This window comes from Neovison vison, chromosome 6 (genome assembly GCF_020171115.1).
Source record: "Neovison vison isolate M4711 chromosome 6, ASM_NN_V1, whole genome shotgun sequence".
Classification (NCBI taxonomy): Eukaryota; Metazoa; Chordata; class Mammalia; order Carnivora; family Mustelidae; genus Neogale; species Neogale vison.
The window spans coordinates 148971940-148984075 of NC_058096.1; the positions used below are offsets into that span (position 1 = coordinate 148971940).

The 12136-nt window shown below is 36.0% G+C and overlaps 2 protein-coding genes across 5 annotated transcripts in view; one reads left to right on the forward strand and one right to left on the reverse strand.

The window, feature by feature from the left end:
• Positions 1 to 3099, forward strand: part of RARB (retinoic acid receptor beta) — a 196313-nt gene extending 193214 nt beyond the window's left edge. For all 3 annotated transcript variants that reach the window (XM_044252570.1, XM_044252569.1, XM_044252571.1), the window contains exon 8: positions 1594 to 3099. In XM_044252570.1, the coding sequence (XP_044108505.1) occupies positions 1594 to 1790 (197 nt within the window). In that variant the 3' untranslated portion in view covers positions 1791 to 3099. The remainder of the gene's footprint in view (positions 1 to 1593) is intronic.
• A 50-nt stretch (positions 3100 to 3149) lies between these two features.
• Positions 3150 to 12136, reverse strand: part of TOP2B (DNA topoisomerase II beta) — a 59832-nt gene continuing 50845 nt past the window's right edge. For both annotated transcript variants that reach the window (XM_044252568.1, XM_044252567.1), the window contains exons 31-36: positions 11841 to 12042; positions 10602 to 10681; positions 8948 to 9058; positions 6297 to 6419; positions 4516 to 4610; positions 3150 to 3643 (exon numbers count right to left, since the gene is read on the reverse strand). In XM_044252568.1, coding sequence (XP_044108503.1) covers positions 3476 to 3643; positions 4516 to 4610; positions 6297 to 6419; positions 8948 to 9058; positions 10602 to 10681; positions 11841 to 12042 — 779 coding nt within the window. In that variant the 3' untranslated portion in view covers positions 3150 to 3475. The remainder of the gene's footprint in view (positions 3644 to 4515; positions 4611 to 6296; positions 6420 to 8947; positions 9059 to 10601; positions 10682 to 11840; positions 12043 to 12136) is intronic.

Sequence of the window (12136 nt, forward strand, 5' to 3'; positions counted from 1 at the left end):
CACATGCCCCTAGAAAAACTATTTTCAAGAGAATGTATTGACAGCCTTTTCAGTTTTCTAATTTAATGCATTTCATTCCTTTCCACACATGCTCTGGTTAACATAAACTTGACTGCAGTTTTTCCTGACCATCCTAACCTCAGGAAAATGAGTAATAGTTAGGGCAACTGTTACTGATGAAGTTTCTCTCTCAAATCAATGTTGCCATCACTCTCTTGTGTATAGGCAGATTGACTTCTGCACGCTTCTCAGCAAAGGAATTCTTGCCTTCCTGAGAGGTATAGATATTTCTTGCTTAGTGATTTTCAGTTTGTGTGGCAACTTGAGCAATTACAGAAGTGCCTAGAGCCAGAGGACAGTGGAGTGCTAGAGTGGAGTTTTTCTTTTTTCAGAGAGAAAACTCCGCTGCTATCCCCGGTACCAAGTGTGCTTTGTCCCTGAAGACTTGGCTGAGCCAGGGAACAAATGCTCTATTTCAGAAAGTGCCTTAAAAACACGGTAAACTTGTTTGACAAGGAGTCTCAATTCCTGAGCTCCTCCTAAGAGGTTTTCTAAGTGAGCCATTCTGAGTTCATCCCTAGCATGGGATTAAGACTTGTTTGCAAATAGCAGATACCAGTGCTTGGCCATTATAATTGTGAGGTCTTTGACTTTAAAATCAATGAGGCTGTTTAACTTAATACTGTCATTCTCTATATCTAGCTAGATCAGTGCTAATAGAATTTACTGTGATTATGGAAATATTGTATAATCTGCAATGTCCAATACAAGTAGCCACTAGCCACACGTGGCTCTCAAGCACTTAAAAAGTGGCTAATGCAATTGAGGCACTGTTTTTCCTAATTGTATTTATTTTAACGAATTTAAATTTAAAATGCCACATGTGGCTGGTGTCTACTGTGCTGGACAGTGGAGTGCTACATCAACTTGATAATCACCACACATTTATTACTTAAGTTACTTCCTTCATTCATGGGTAACTGGTATCCTTGATAACTGTCTTATTTTAAGATATGCTCTTTCTGGTCATTTATCAGGAGCTTCTCTTTGTAAGTTATGTTAAATAAATGTAACCTGCTAACCTTCCCTGAAACTGATTCAAGCATGGAATCATCAAGTTTAAGCAAGTCGCCACATCTGCGTTGTTTTCCCAGAGATGAAGTAAAAAATATTTAAATGTCATAAAATCAGAACTGCCTCTCCGAGATCTGGCCAGGGTTCTCGTTCTTGCCGTGTCTGCTCGAACTGGCATGGTCTGACCCAGAAATGTGGTCTCAATATGTGCCACCAGTGTTTCCGTCAGTACATGAAGGATATAGGCTTCATTAAGTTGGAGTAAGTGAACTTCCTTGAATGGGTCACCCAAGATACCTACCTTAACTGCAGATATCCAAGATACCTACCTTAACACCAACATATTGTACATAAAAATAGTCAAATTATGAGGGCTTTAAAGGGGAAAAAAAAAATCAGGACAGCATCTGGGAGGCATTGGTAGCACAGTTTTCACTGTTTCTAAAGTCAATGAAAGTTGATCCCGAGTTACTCAGCTTAACTCCCTATCTATCGGATTTTATTATTTCTCTTTAAAAGGTGCAGAACGTGTAATTACCTTGAAAATGGAAATTCCTGGATCAATGCCACCTCTCATTCAGGAAATGCTGGAGAATTCTGAAGGACATGAACCCTTGACCCCAAGTTCAAGTGGGAACCCAGTGGAGCACAGTCCCAGCACCTCACCCAGCTCAGTGGAAAACAGCGGTGTCAGTCAGTCACCACTGGTGCAATAAGACACTTTCCAGCTACTTCAAACATTCCCCAGTACCTTCAGTTCCAGGATTTAAAATGCAAGGAAAAAGAAAAAACATTTTTACTGCTGCTTAGTTTTTGGACTGAAAATATATTAAAACTCAAGAAGGACCAAGAAGTTTTCATATGTATCAATATATACTCTTCACTGTCTAACTTACCCGAAATACAAACTTTTTCAATTCTAAAAATCAGCCATTTCATGCAACCAGAAACTAGTTAAAAGCTTCTATTTTCCTCTTTGAACACTCAAGATTGCATGGCAAAGACCCATTCAAAATGATTTGCCCCGGTTAAGTTTCTGAAGACTTTGTACATACAGAAGTATGGCTCTGTTCTTTCTATACTGTATGTTTGGTGCTTTCCTATTGCCTTGCATACTCAGAATAACCATGACAGCAAGGTTGTGAAACAGACTACTGTACGTGTCCAGCTAAGAAAGGCTCAAAAAAATAACTGTCTTGCTTTCACAGAGCAATCAGGACATCAAGGTAAGGAAAGGGGACTGTTGTACAGTATGACAAGATAAAGCTAGAGATAATTCTAATTTAGTTAGTACGGAAGCTTGTCCTTGCTCTTTTTGACGCTCTCAAACTGCGTCTTCTATTTCATGTTGCCCAGTAAAAAGATACAAATTCACTGCACTAGCAGAAGAGAATTCTGTATCAGTGTAACTGCCAGTTCAGTTAATCAGTTGTCATTTGTTCGATTGTTAATGTCACTTTAACAGTGGTTTATTACTTAATGACATAACTACACAATTTTTAAAAAAAAAAAAAAAAAGATACATTTTTACAGTAATGGTAGCCTCCAAGGCAGAAACACTTTTCAGTGTTAGTAAGTTTTTTGTTTACCTATTCACAAGCCATTAGGGAAATTTCATGGGATAATTAGCAGACTGGTCTACCACCCATACCATGTAACTCCAGTGTCCTTTCTGATGCATGCCTGCTACGGAGGGTTTTTGTAGCCTCCTTGATGCCCAGAGGCTAATATGAACTCCCAAAGGCATGGACAGAGAATCTGCATCCTTTGACCTTGTTCGATCACTATGAAGCAGAGTGAAAGCTGTGGTAGAGTGGTTAACAAATACAAGTGTCAGCTTCTTAGTTCTCATTTAAGCACTAGTGGAATTTTTTTTTTTTTTTGATATATTAGCAAGTCTGTGATGTACTTTCACTGGCTCTGTTTGTACATTGAGATTGTTTAACAATGCTTTCTATGTTCATATACTGTTTACCTTTTTCCATGGAGTCTCCTGGCAAAGAATAAAATATATTTATTTTAAAAGTGTATGGGAGCTTTTACTACACTTTCATCTTTAGTAAAGACACAGAGTACACAGTTCCATTTTTAATGTTTAAATTTCATTTCAAAAAGCAGGTCTGTAGTCTGCAACCATGACAATTAAAATCTGTGCTAATGCACGGCAGTCTATAACAAGTCTACAAGCCAATCAGACAGTACATGACATTTCAATGAGTAAAAAAGAGCATAAAACTGTATGTGTAAGAACAAAATGTTAAAAGGCCTACCACAATAATAAAAAACCATCAATTACATCATCACATTAAAATAAGCCAGATGTACAAAAGTCTGAGACAGAAAAGACAAAAGGACAAACACAATTTATCTGTTGAAAAATGTTTCTGTGCTCTTTGGGCACTTAATTAAACATTGCAAAATCAACATCTTCTTCTTCATCAGACTCTGCAAAATATTTTACTTCTTTCCTAGCCCTACCGGTCCGTGGCAGAGAAGGTGGTTCAGAAGTGAAGTCTGATGGGAAGATGTCCACATCTGAATCCTGATCAAAAGATGTTTTCTTCAGTTTCTAGACAGGTTAAAAAAAAAAAAGTGTTAAAATGAATTATTATTCCTTACACTTCACTTACATTTGAAAAATATTGCAAATAATGAGGTTATTAAAATCAGAGTTGTAATGCTAACTGAAGTGTACAAGCAGTTATCTAATCCTTTTTCCCCTTTATAAAAATAAATCTAATAACCAGCCACCTTGGTAGTCTCCTATCTTTTCTGAACATCTATATTGCCAAGCATATGCAATGTCGAGATAATAAAAATTTTTTGTAAGTACCTATCAATTCATGAAAGGAAAACAAGACTTATGTGCAATACAGAGTACACCCTGTATAAAAATCAGGGAGGAGTCATCAAGATGGACAAGAGGCATGTATGATGACTGCGTGGAGAAAGTTCAAGGTGGAGAGCAGCGTAAAGCTAAAATCTCTCTGTTTGTATTTTTAAGTGCTGAGAGGAAGAGAGAGAGAAAAGGTGGATATTTGAGGTTTTTCTGTTACCCTAAAAAGATTGAAAATTAGCCATAGTCAAATGAATTCAAGTTAAAAAAGAGAAAAATCAAAGTAGGCCAAGTAAATCCTAGTTAAAAAGAAATTGCATTTGGACTGAAAAATAGTATTTCAGACAGGTAGCATATAACTTCTACAGCTCACTGGATGAAACAGATTCTTAAATAAGTAGGCTAATTTATGCCATACTCTTATCCAAGGAATAGTCCAGATTATATGGATTTTATACTTGGATAATTCTTTAACCATATACAAAACCTCCTAGGTATCAGACAGACTAGGTTTAAAGCTATTAAAAGACATTTACAGGAATAAGCCAACTAAGCCAGTTATAGATCATCATAAAGCAATGCATTAAAAAGGTCCTCCTAATTACCTTGCTTGTTGTTTTGGATGTTTTCCTGCCAGGGTTATAATCACCTTCATTTTCAGAGCCAGATGCTTTCCTTTTCTTTGCCCCTCGGCCTTTACCTTAAAATAACATAAAGGTTTTTTTTTTTTTTTCCCCCTCTCAAGGTTAAGTGCAATATAACAAATACATGCCACAACATTACACTTCACTTCTTTGGCATGTCCCAATCAGTACTGCAATCCTGTTCTCTAAATGAGATAAAAATGTTTTGGCAGCATCATTTCAGTTCTGGGATGATATGACTAAAGAGTATTTCACAAATACATTTAAAAATAGTTGGAAGGTCCTGGTGACAAATTTAAATGACCAAGTCCCTGATACACAAGAGAAAACACTGGCATTTTAAACATGTAGTCCTTGTGCCTGAAAAAAAGTCTTCAAAGAGTGCTTTTTAACTTGTGATTTTAAAAAATAATAAATTAAAAAAAATTAGTTTCTAATTTGTCATAGACTAGTACCTTTAAAATTATAAACTGAATTACTAAAAAGTAATACAGTAGTACCAATTTTATAAAAATTTTACCTATCACACATTAGTAACAACTATTCTAAGATGCACAGTCTTAGAATAAACCCCCAGTATTAATCATGTAATAATTGGTCAAATCCATGTTCCTTCTCAGACTCCGAAGTACCACACACAGCTTATTACTGTTATTTTTATTTATTTATTTATTTATTTGCCATCTACCTAACCCCTTATTCTCATTGGAAGAAGGGGGAAAGGTAACATGCAAATGGTAACAAAATAGTCTCCATCCTACAATGATGCCAGATACCACTAGTGCAATTCTAAGTTTTAAAAATTAAGCCTTAAGAGCTATGACTAACCAGACTGTACTAGTAAAGACAGCCTAAACCACCGTGGGATGTTTATCAGATGAATCGATGAAATGGCACTTGTGAATCTGTCAAAGTTTTCAACCATGCATACCATACATAATGACCGCCTCAGACACTGTTCCTTTTTTCCCCTATTCTCCCTTCTTTCCATGTAGGTCTGTATATCTCCTTATCCCAACTACCACCTTAATATCTGGTAATATCTGTTGACTGGATAGAATGTTGAACGGCAACCCTTAAAAAAAATTGTATTTTAAAAAGCACCTTTGAAGACTTTCTAGATTCTGGAGAAAAAGAGGGGGTACCAGGGAAAACTGATGTTGGTGACCTTACAGGTCCCTGAGTATAGGAATTCCATTTCCTAGATGAGCAAAAAGCTCATCTCCAAGTCCTAGCTCTAATGAGAGTCACTCTCTAGTTGGTTGGGAGCCCTCATCTGACTTTAATTAGACACAGTCAGCCTGGGGTGGGGGTTCTTTGAACCATTCTTAGCTGTGCAAGTTGTTTACTTAACCTCTTTGAGTCTCAATTCCCTGATTTATAAAATAAAGTACTAGACTTCCTCTGGACTTTAATTCAGCACTGATTCTTAGATACATTGCTTACTGAGGAGGAAAGCAATTTAAAACAAAATAGAGGGGTGCCTGGGTGGCTCAGTGGGTTAAAGCCTCTGCCTTCGGCTCAGGTCATGATCCCAGGGTCCTGGGATCGAGCCCCGGATTGGGCTCTCTGCTCAGCCGGGAGCCTGCTTCCTCCTCTCTCTCTGTACTTGTGATTTCTGTCTGTCAAATAAATAAACAAAATCTTAAAAAAAAAAAAAAATAGGTACACAGTCCCTCTAAACTCAATGAGTAGAAGAGACTTTTTCCACATGGCATAAATCAGGGTAACGTAATCCTTACCTTTTAGGGGTGTCGTCTTCTTTGGAATGCCAAATTCTGAATCTGAATCAGAGTTGATAGGCTCTACTTTTTTCTGTTTAGGGGCTCTCTTGGGCTTAGCAGTTGTATCTGAAGATGGTTTTCCTAGTAAGCAAATTTCCATTTCATAAATCAATGTAATATATTTACCAACAAACCACACTCAGTGAATCCTGTAACAATGGAATTTCTTACTGCTGACATGAAATTGAGTAGCTTTAAATAACAAAATGGTTTCTTTCACTTGGTGCCAGTATAAAGGCAAATAATTTCTCATAGATGACAAAATGTTTTATTTAATTATGAATAATTTGTCTTTTGATATTTCAAGTGAGATTATTTTAAGCAAAGGCCATTATAGTAAACCAAGCAGTAACTTTTTAAAAGCAGTAGTAAAACTACAGGATAGTCATGACAAAAAAGTAACATATTTGACATTAATTACAACTCAAGTATAATCACATTAAGTCCTAACTTCTAAAATGTTTTAGAGGAAAACACACACACACACATTTCTATAGGGCCCTTAAATACCATGAACAGAAGCTGATTCACTTCCACCCAAAAGCTGAAATCCAGACACGGCACTTTTATATGGAAAAAAATATGAAGATTCCAGGTAAGTACACAATAAACCCAAAGGCCTTTGTTTTTATGAATTTTGTTTTTAAAATAGACCTTTTTTTCAGATTTACAGTCTATGAGAAAACTGTGATAAATCAGTATTTACTTGTGCGATTAGTAAAACCTACTTTGGGGGAAGAAAAAAAGCATTACACTAACCAGACTTTTCTATTTAAAACAAACAAACAGGCTAATTATATGGAAATGTATTCCCAGGCCCAATTTGAGATGCTAGGGTGAAGGCCCCTCATTCGGACTGCAAGTGGTAGTGGTAGCCACAGATTTTGTGGCTTCCCCCTAAGTTCTTATGACTAAATGTACCACCAGAGCCACATGGCAGGCAGTTCCTAGCACGAGTATAGGCTTGATATAGCCATGTGTTCCAGAAACCACCTTTTTTATTCATTAGAGTTTGCAGGCTTGCAATGTTAGGCAGCACTTAAAACTCTACCACGCAAATTCAAGTCAGGTATCTGAGTACTATGAGCTTTTTGCTATAATCCACTGGAGCTACAGAATTTAACTTGTACAGTAATATATGTAATTTGGAGTTAATATCGATGACCTCCCAGAGGGATGGAATGCATCCTCTTCTTGAAGTGGTATTTGTAGTTTTAGAAGAGGCTAGAGGAAAACTGAGGGCTTCAACTATTTCACACAGGGATCACCCACGCAACTGACACAAGGCTAGTTCAACTACTGGTGAAATAAGCAAATAGGACAGGTGGTGTATGCTAGCCTTTTAGCTAATACTCCTCTCTAATTCATTAGGTCAAAGAGAAGTAGAGGAGCTTGATGAAGGAAACAGGTTGATATGTTCAAAGAAGTAATACAGCTCCCAGGTTTTCAGGGTGGTTACAAAATGCTCACATGAAGACAATTTAAAAAAAAGATGCATGAAGGGAAAGTAGGGCCTGTCTCATGAGCTCCCCAGAAGCAAAGCAGAGACTCAAGTACAAGTATTTATTTGGGAAGTAAAAAAAAGTTTAAAAATGAGATGTGAAGACAGAAACCTGTCATCCCTCTGAGGGCTTATCTCTGAGCTTCTTTGTTACCATAAGCAATCCCTGAGTCACTGTAAAACACATATCCTAGAGTTAGCCTACCCGAGAGGCAAAAACACTAATGTATTTGTAAACCAGCTTTTTCAATCACTGGTAAAGGGTGGCTGGGGTGGGAAATATGAACACTCCAACAGAGTAACAGAAAGTCCTAATGCAAAGAAATACAGATCCTGGTGTACTGAAGTGCTATGGGCAGAGTACCTGATGTGTTGGCCAGAGAAGCTCCTATAGCTCATTAGTTCATTTCTTACCATGGTCCTAGTGCAATCAAAATTAAGTTGGGATTTTTGTTGTTGTTCTGATATATCTAATACATGTCTGAGTCTACAATGGTACTGTGTATTTTACATTTGTAAGGTACTGAAAAGATAGTCCATACTGTATATTTATTTACTTGCTGTGTAAGGAACACTTACCTTTTTAAACACAAAGCACTAATACTAACCTCCTTCAAAAATACCAGGAGTATGTATGTACCTTGGTACTAATAACAGATACATTAATTAAGTCAAAAATCAACTTGTATTTATGGACAACCTAAGGTTGTGGATAAGAATGAAGCTCTATGACACAAAAAGAACCTCAATTGAACTGACCAATCATTCCAAATGAGGCATTAAGATAACAACGGCTACTAGCAAGACAAAATTTTAAGCTATTTTACAACCTAACAACTACAGGAGACCTTTACTAGAAAGTTATCTTCAGTACCAATGAATGGGATTATTTTATAATTACAACAGCTTTAGAATGAGATCTTATACACATTTTAATAATTAAAAACAAATAATTAATAATGGTTAGAAAACAAGAGGAATTCTCCTTACATGCATTTATAGTATTTTCTACTGAAGTCCAAGTGCAGTTTCAAATTATATTAAATTTCCTTTAATATCAACTTTGTATCATTTACGCAATGTTTAACAACATTAAATACGTACATACCCTTTTTAGCAGCTACAGTTTTACTTGGAACCTTATCTGTTTGTTTCAGACCAAATGATGGTGAAAATACAGAGGCAGAATCTTCTTCATTACTGTCAAATTTAGCTGAATCTAAAAATTACAAAGTTTTTAGGTAAAGAGATTCTATAAGGACCACTTAATAGTTAAACTTTGATTCTTTTTACTGATGACTTCTCTTTAGCTAGAGAATTGATCTTATGAATTTCTACTTTGTGATCATACAGTCCATAATAAACAGCTGAAAACAAAAAAATAGCAATGTCATATTTCACGTTAACTCTATTTTAAAACAATATAGAAATGCATAAAGTAATAAAAATTCTTAATAGTCCCAAATGTCATCATTTAAAATATAAATGACCAACTCAAAAATAAGGATTTATTTTAAAATGGAATACTAAAAAGTTCTCACTGTGATTATTTTAATATCTACACATCTAACACTATTAACCATTTCAGGAAGATCAGTAATAATGTTCAGATCTGAGAATACTAACAACTTTAAATCATTAAAGGTCAATTTAAAAGGCAGGTAGGCTTACTTTCAGTTTACTTTTACACTCAATTAACTAAGCAGTTCCTCCTTCCCTTTCTCCCTCCGTCCCTCCCTCTGTCAAATGAAAACAGGGACTCTCAAAATACCGACTTGGATGTGATAGGTTTTTTGTTTTGTTTTTGTTTTAAGATTTTACTTATTTATTTGAGAGAGAGAGAATGAGAGTGAGGGAGCATGAGAGGGTAAGGTCAGAGGGAGAAGCAGACCTCCCCTGAGCAGGATACCCGATGCAGGATTCAATTCTGGGACTCCAGGATCAAGACCTGAGCTGAAGACAGTCACTCAACCAACTAAGCCACCCAGGCGCCCTGGATGTGATAGTTTTATACAAATGTTTTGACATGCTGTCAAAAATGCCTATCTATATTCACAGAACATATACAAGATCTAGGTCTGTCTGCGTGTGTGTGTGTGTGTACAAGACTGTTAAGTCTACATAGATTGTTTTGACCTTAAAAATTTCACACACAGGGTGCCTGGGTGGCTCAGTGGGTTAAAACCTCTGCCTTTGGCCCAGGTCCTGATCCCAGGGTCCTGGGATTGAGTCCCGCATAAGGTTCTCTGCTCAGCAGGGAGCCTGCTTCTCCGTCTCTCTCTGCCTGCCTCTCTGCCTACTTGTGATCTCTGTCAAATAAATAAAATCTTAAAAAAAAAATTTTGCACACAAAAATATAGGGAATAGAAAGTATATACCCCAATTAAATTTGCTTCAGTGAAGGGTTCTGTCTTTTAGTTACTATAGTTTAACATTACAAATCTGAGTATTAGTCCCTTTGTAGTTTTTTAAAAACTGTCACATATATACTCGTATTGCCATGAAAATCAAATTTCATGTCCCAATATTTCTTTCTCTTTTTCTCTATTAAAACATTATACCCACATCCATACACTTCATACACACATCTACCTGCTCACCTAAATGGTTCCATATTGCCTATCTGACCAAGTAATTGGTACTTACCTCAGGAAAAGTAAATAAACTTTATTATGATGAGGGAAATGTACCAAAAAAATTTCTACTTATAAAAAGTCCAGAGCAGTAACATAGTAACCAATGAAAAGACCAAATGGGCATACCATCTTCTGACTTCTGAGAGTACGAAGGAAATGAGAAGAGATTCCCAAAATCTTGACTTTTTTTGTCATGTGGAGATTTTCTATCAGAAAGAAAAATTTAAACAACCACAATATAATTTAAACAACCACAATTATAATGCTCTTTGTTAAAGACAGGGCAATCAAATTCTTTTTTTCTGTCTCATATGCACAGGTGTGCACACATACACACAGAGAGACACCAGAAAAGCCAATGATTTAATGTAAGAGAATGGAAGTTGAACGAAAGTTATTCAAAATACCGCTACATTACATTTTATGATTAACAGAACTGTTCCAGAATTCAACATCAGTAAATCATTGCCAAAAACCTAAGGAGACAGTCTGAATCTCTGTCAAAGTCATCAGTAATCCTATTTCTGATCCTAGACTGCATATGATAAAACACTTCTTTAAACAGATAATAAAGCACTTCCTTTAAAAATCTGAAATAAGCTGTTGGGATGAGCAATGCATGTTATATGCAATAATGAAGAAAAAAACACTACAACAAAAACTTATGATGTACTGTATGTTGACTAACTGAACATAATAAAAAAATTTTAAAAAATAAAATTTGAAATAGCTCACAAACTTCACATTCTACACATTACCGTTTAATACTCTCTAGAGGCAAAATAGCAGTAATAGTAATAATACTAATAGTAATAATAATAATAATAATAAATGAAAAATCAATCAAGGCCAAAGTTAGGGAAAAAAATTAAACCCCCCAGTTCTAAAGTTTTAGTGACTTCTCCAAACCATGTTGTCAGACTATGTCCCATAGGCCTACTGTCTGTTTTTATAAACAAAGTTTTACTGGAACACAGCTGCCCTTGTTCATTTACATATTGTTTATGGCTCCTTTCTTGCTAAAATGGCAACTCTGAGTAGTGTGTTGTGTATGCAAGATAGTTAAGTATACATAGACTTAGTACTTAGTTAAGTCTACATAGACAGAGACCATATGGCCTGTAAAGCCTGAAATATTTTCTGTAGAGCCCTTTATGAGGAAAAAAAAAACTGGCAGTCCATGCTACGAGATATAGCAACAGTTCAGTAAACAGCTGCAGTATTACCCAGACTTTTTCCTTTGTGAAGAGGACCTTACCTCGAATGATGGTAAATTCTTAGACACAGCTTACCAGAAGATCTTTAACAGATGTCTAAATAACTAACTGCACCACATAACTGAAAAGTAGTTGCTTCCTTACTTACTCTGGAGTAGCTTTTGATTTGCCTGGTGAAAATGTATATTCATCTTTATCTAGGCCATCTGAAGGAATAAATTCATCTTCCCCATCATTTGTTATAGGAGATGCTTTAACTTTCAATTCCTCTAAATCATTATTATCATCATCATCATCAGCATCATCATCCTCTTCTTCTGAGAAATCAAATGTGTACTTAGGCCTTTCCGCTAGGAGAAAAATAAAAGCGAAGGTTAAACTCAAATCCAACTTTATCTACGTGACATACTATGAATAATCATTTGAAAAATATTCCAGCTATCT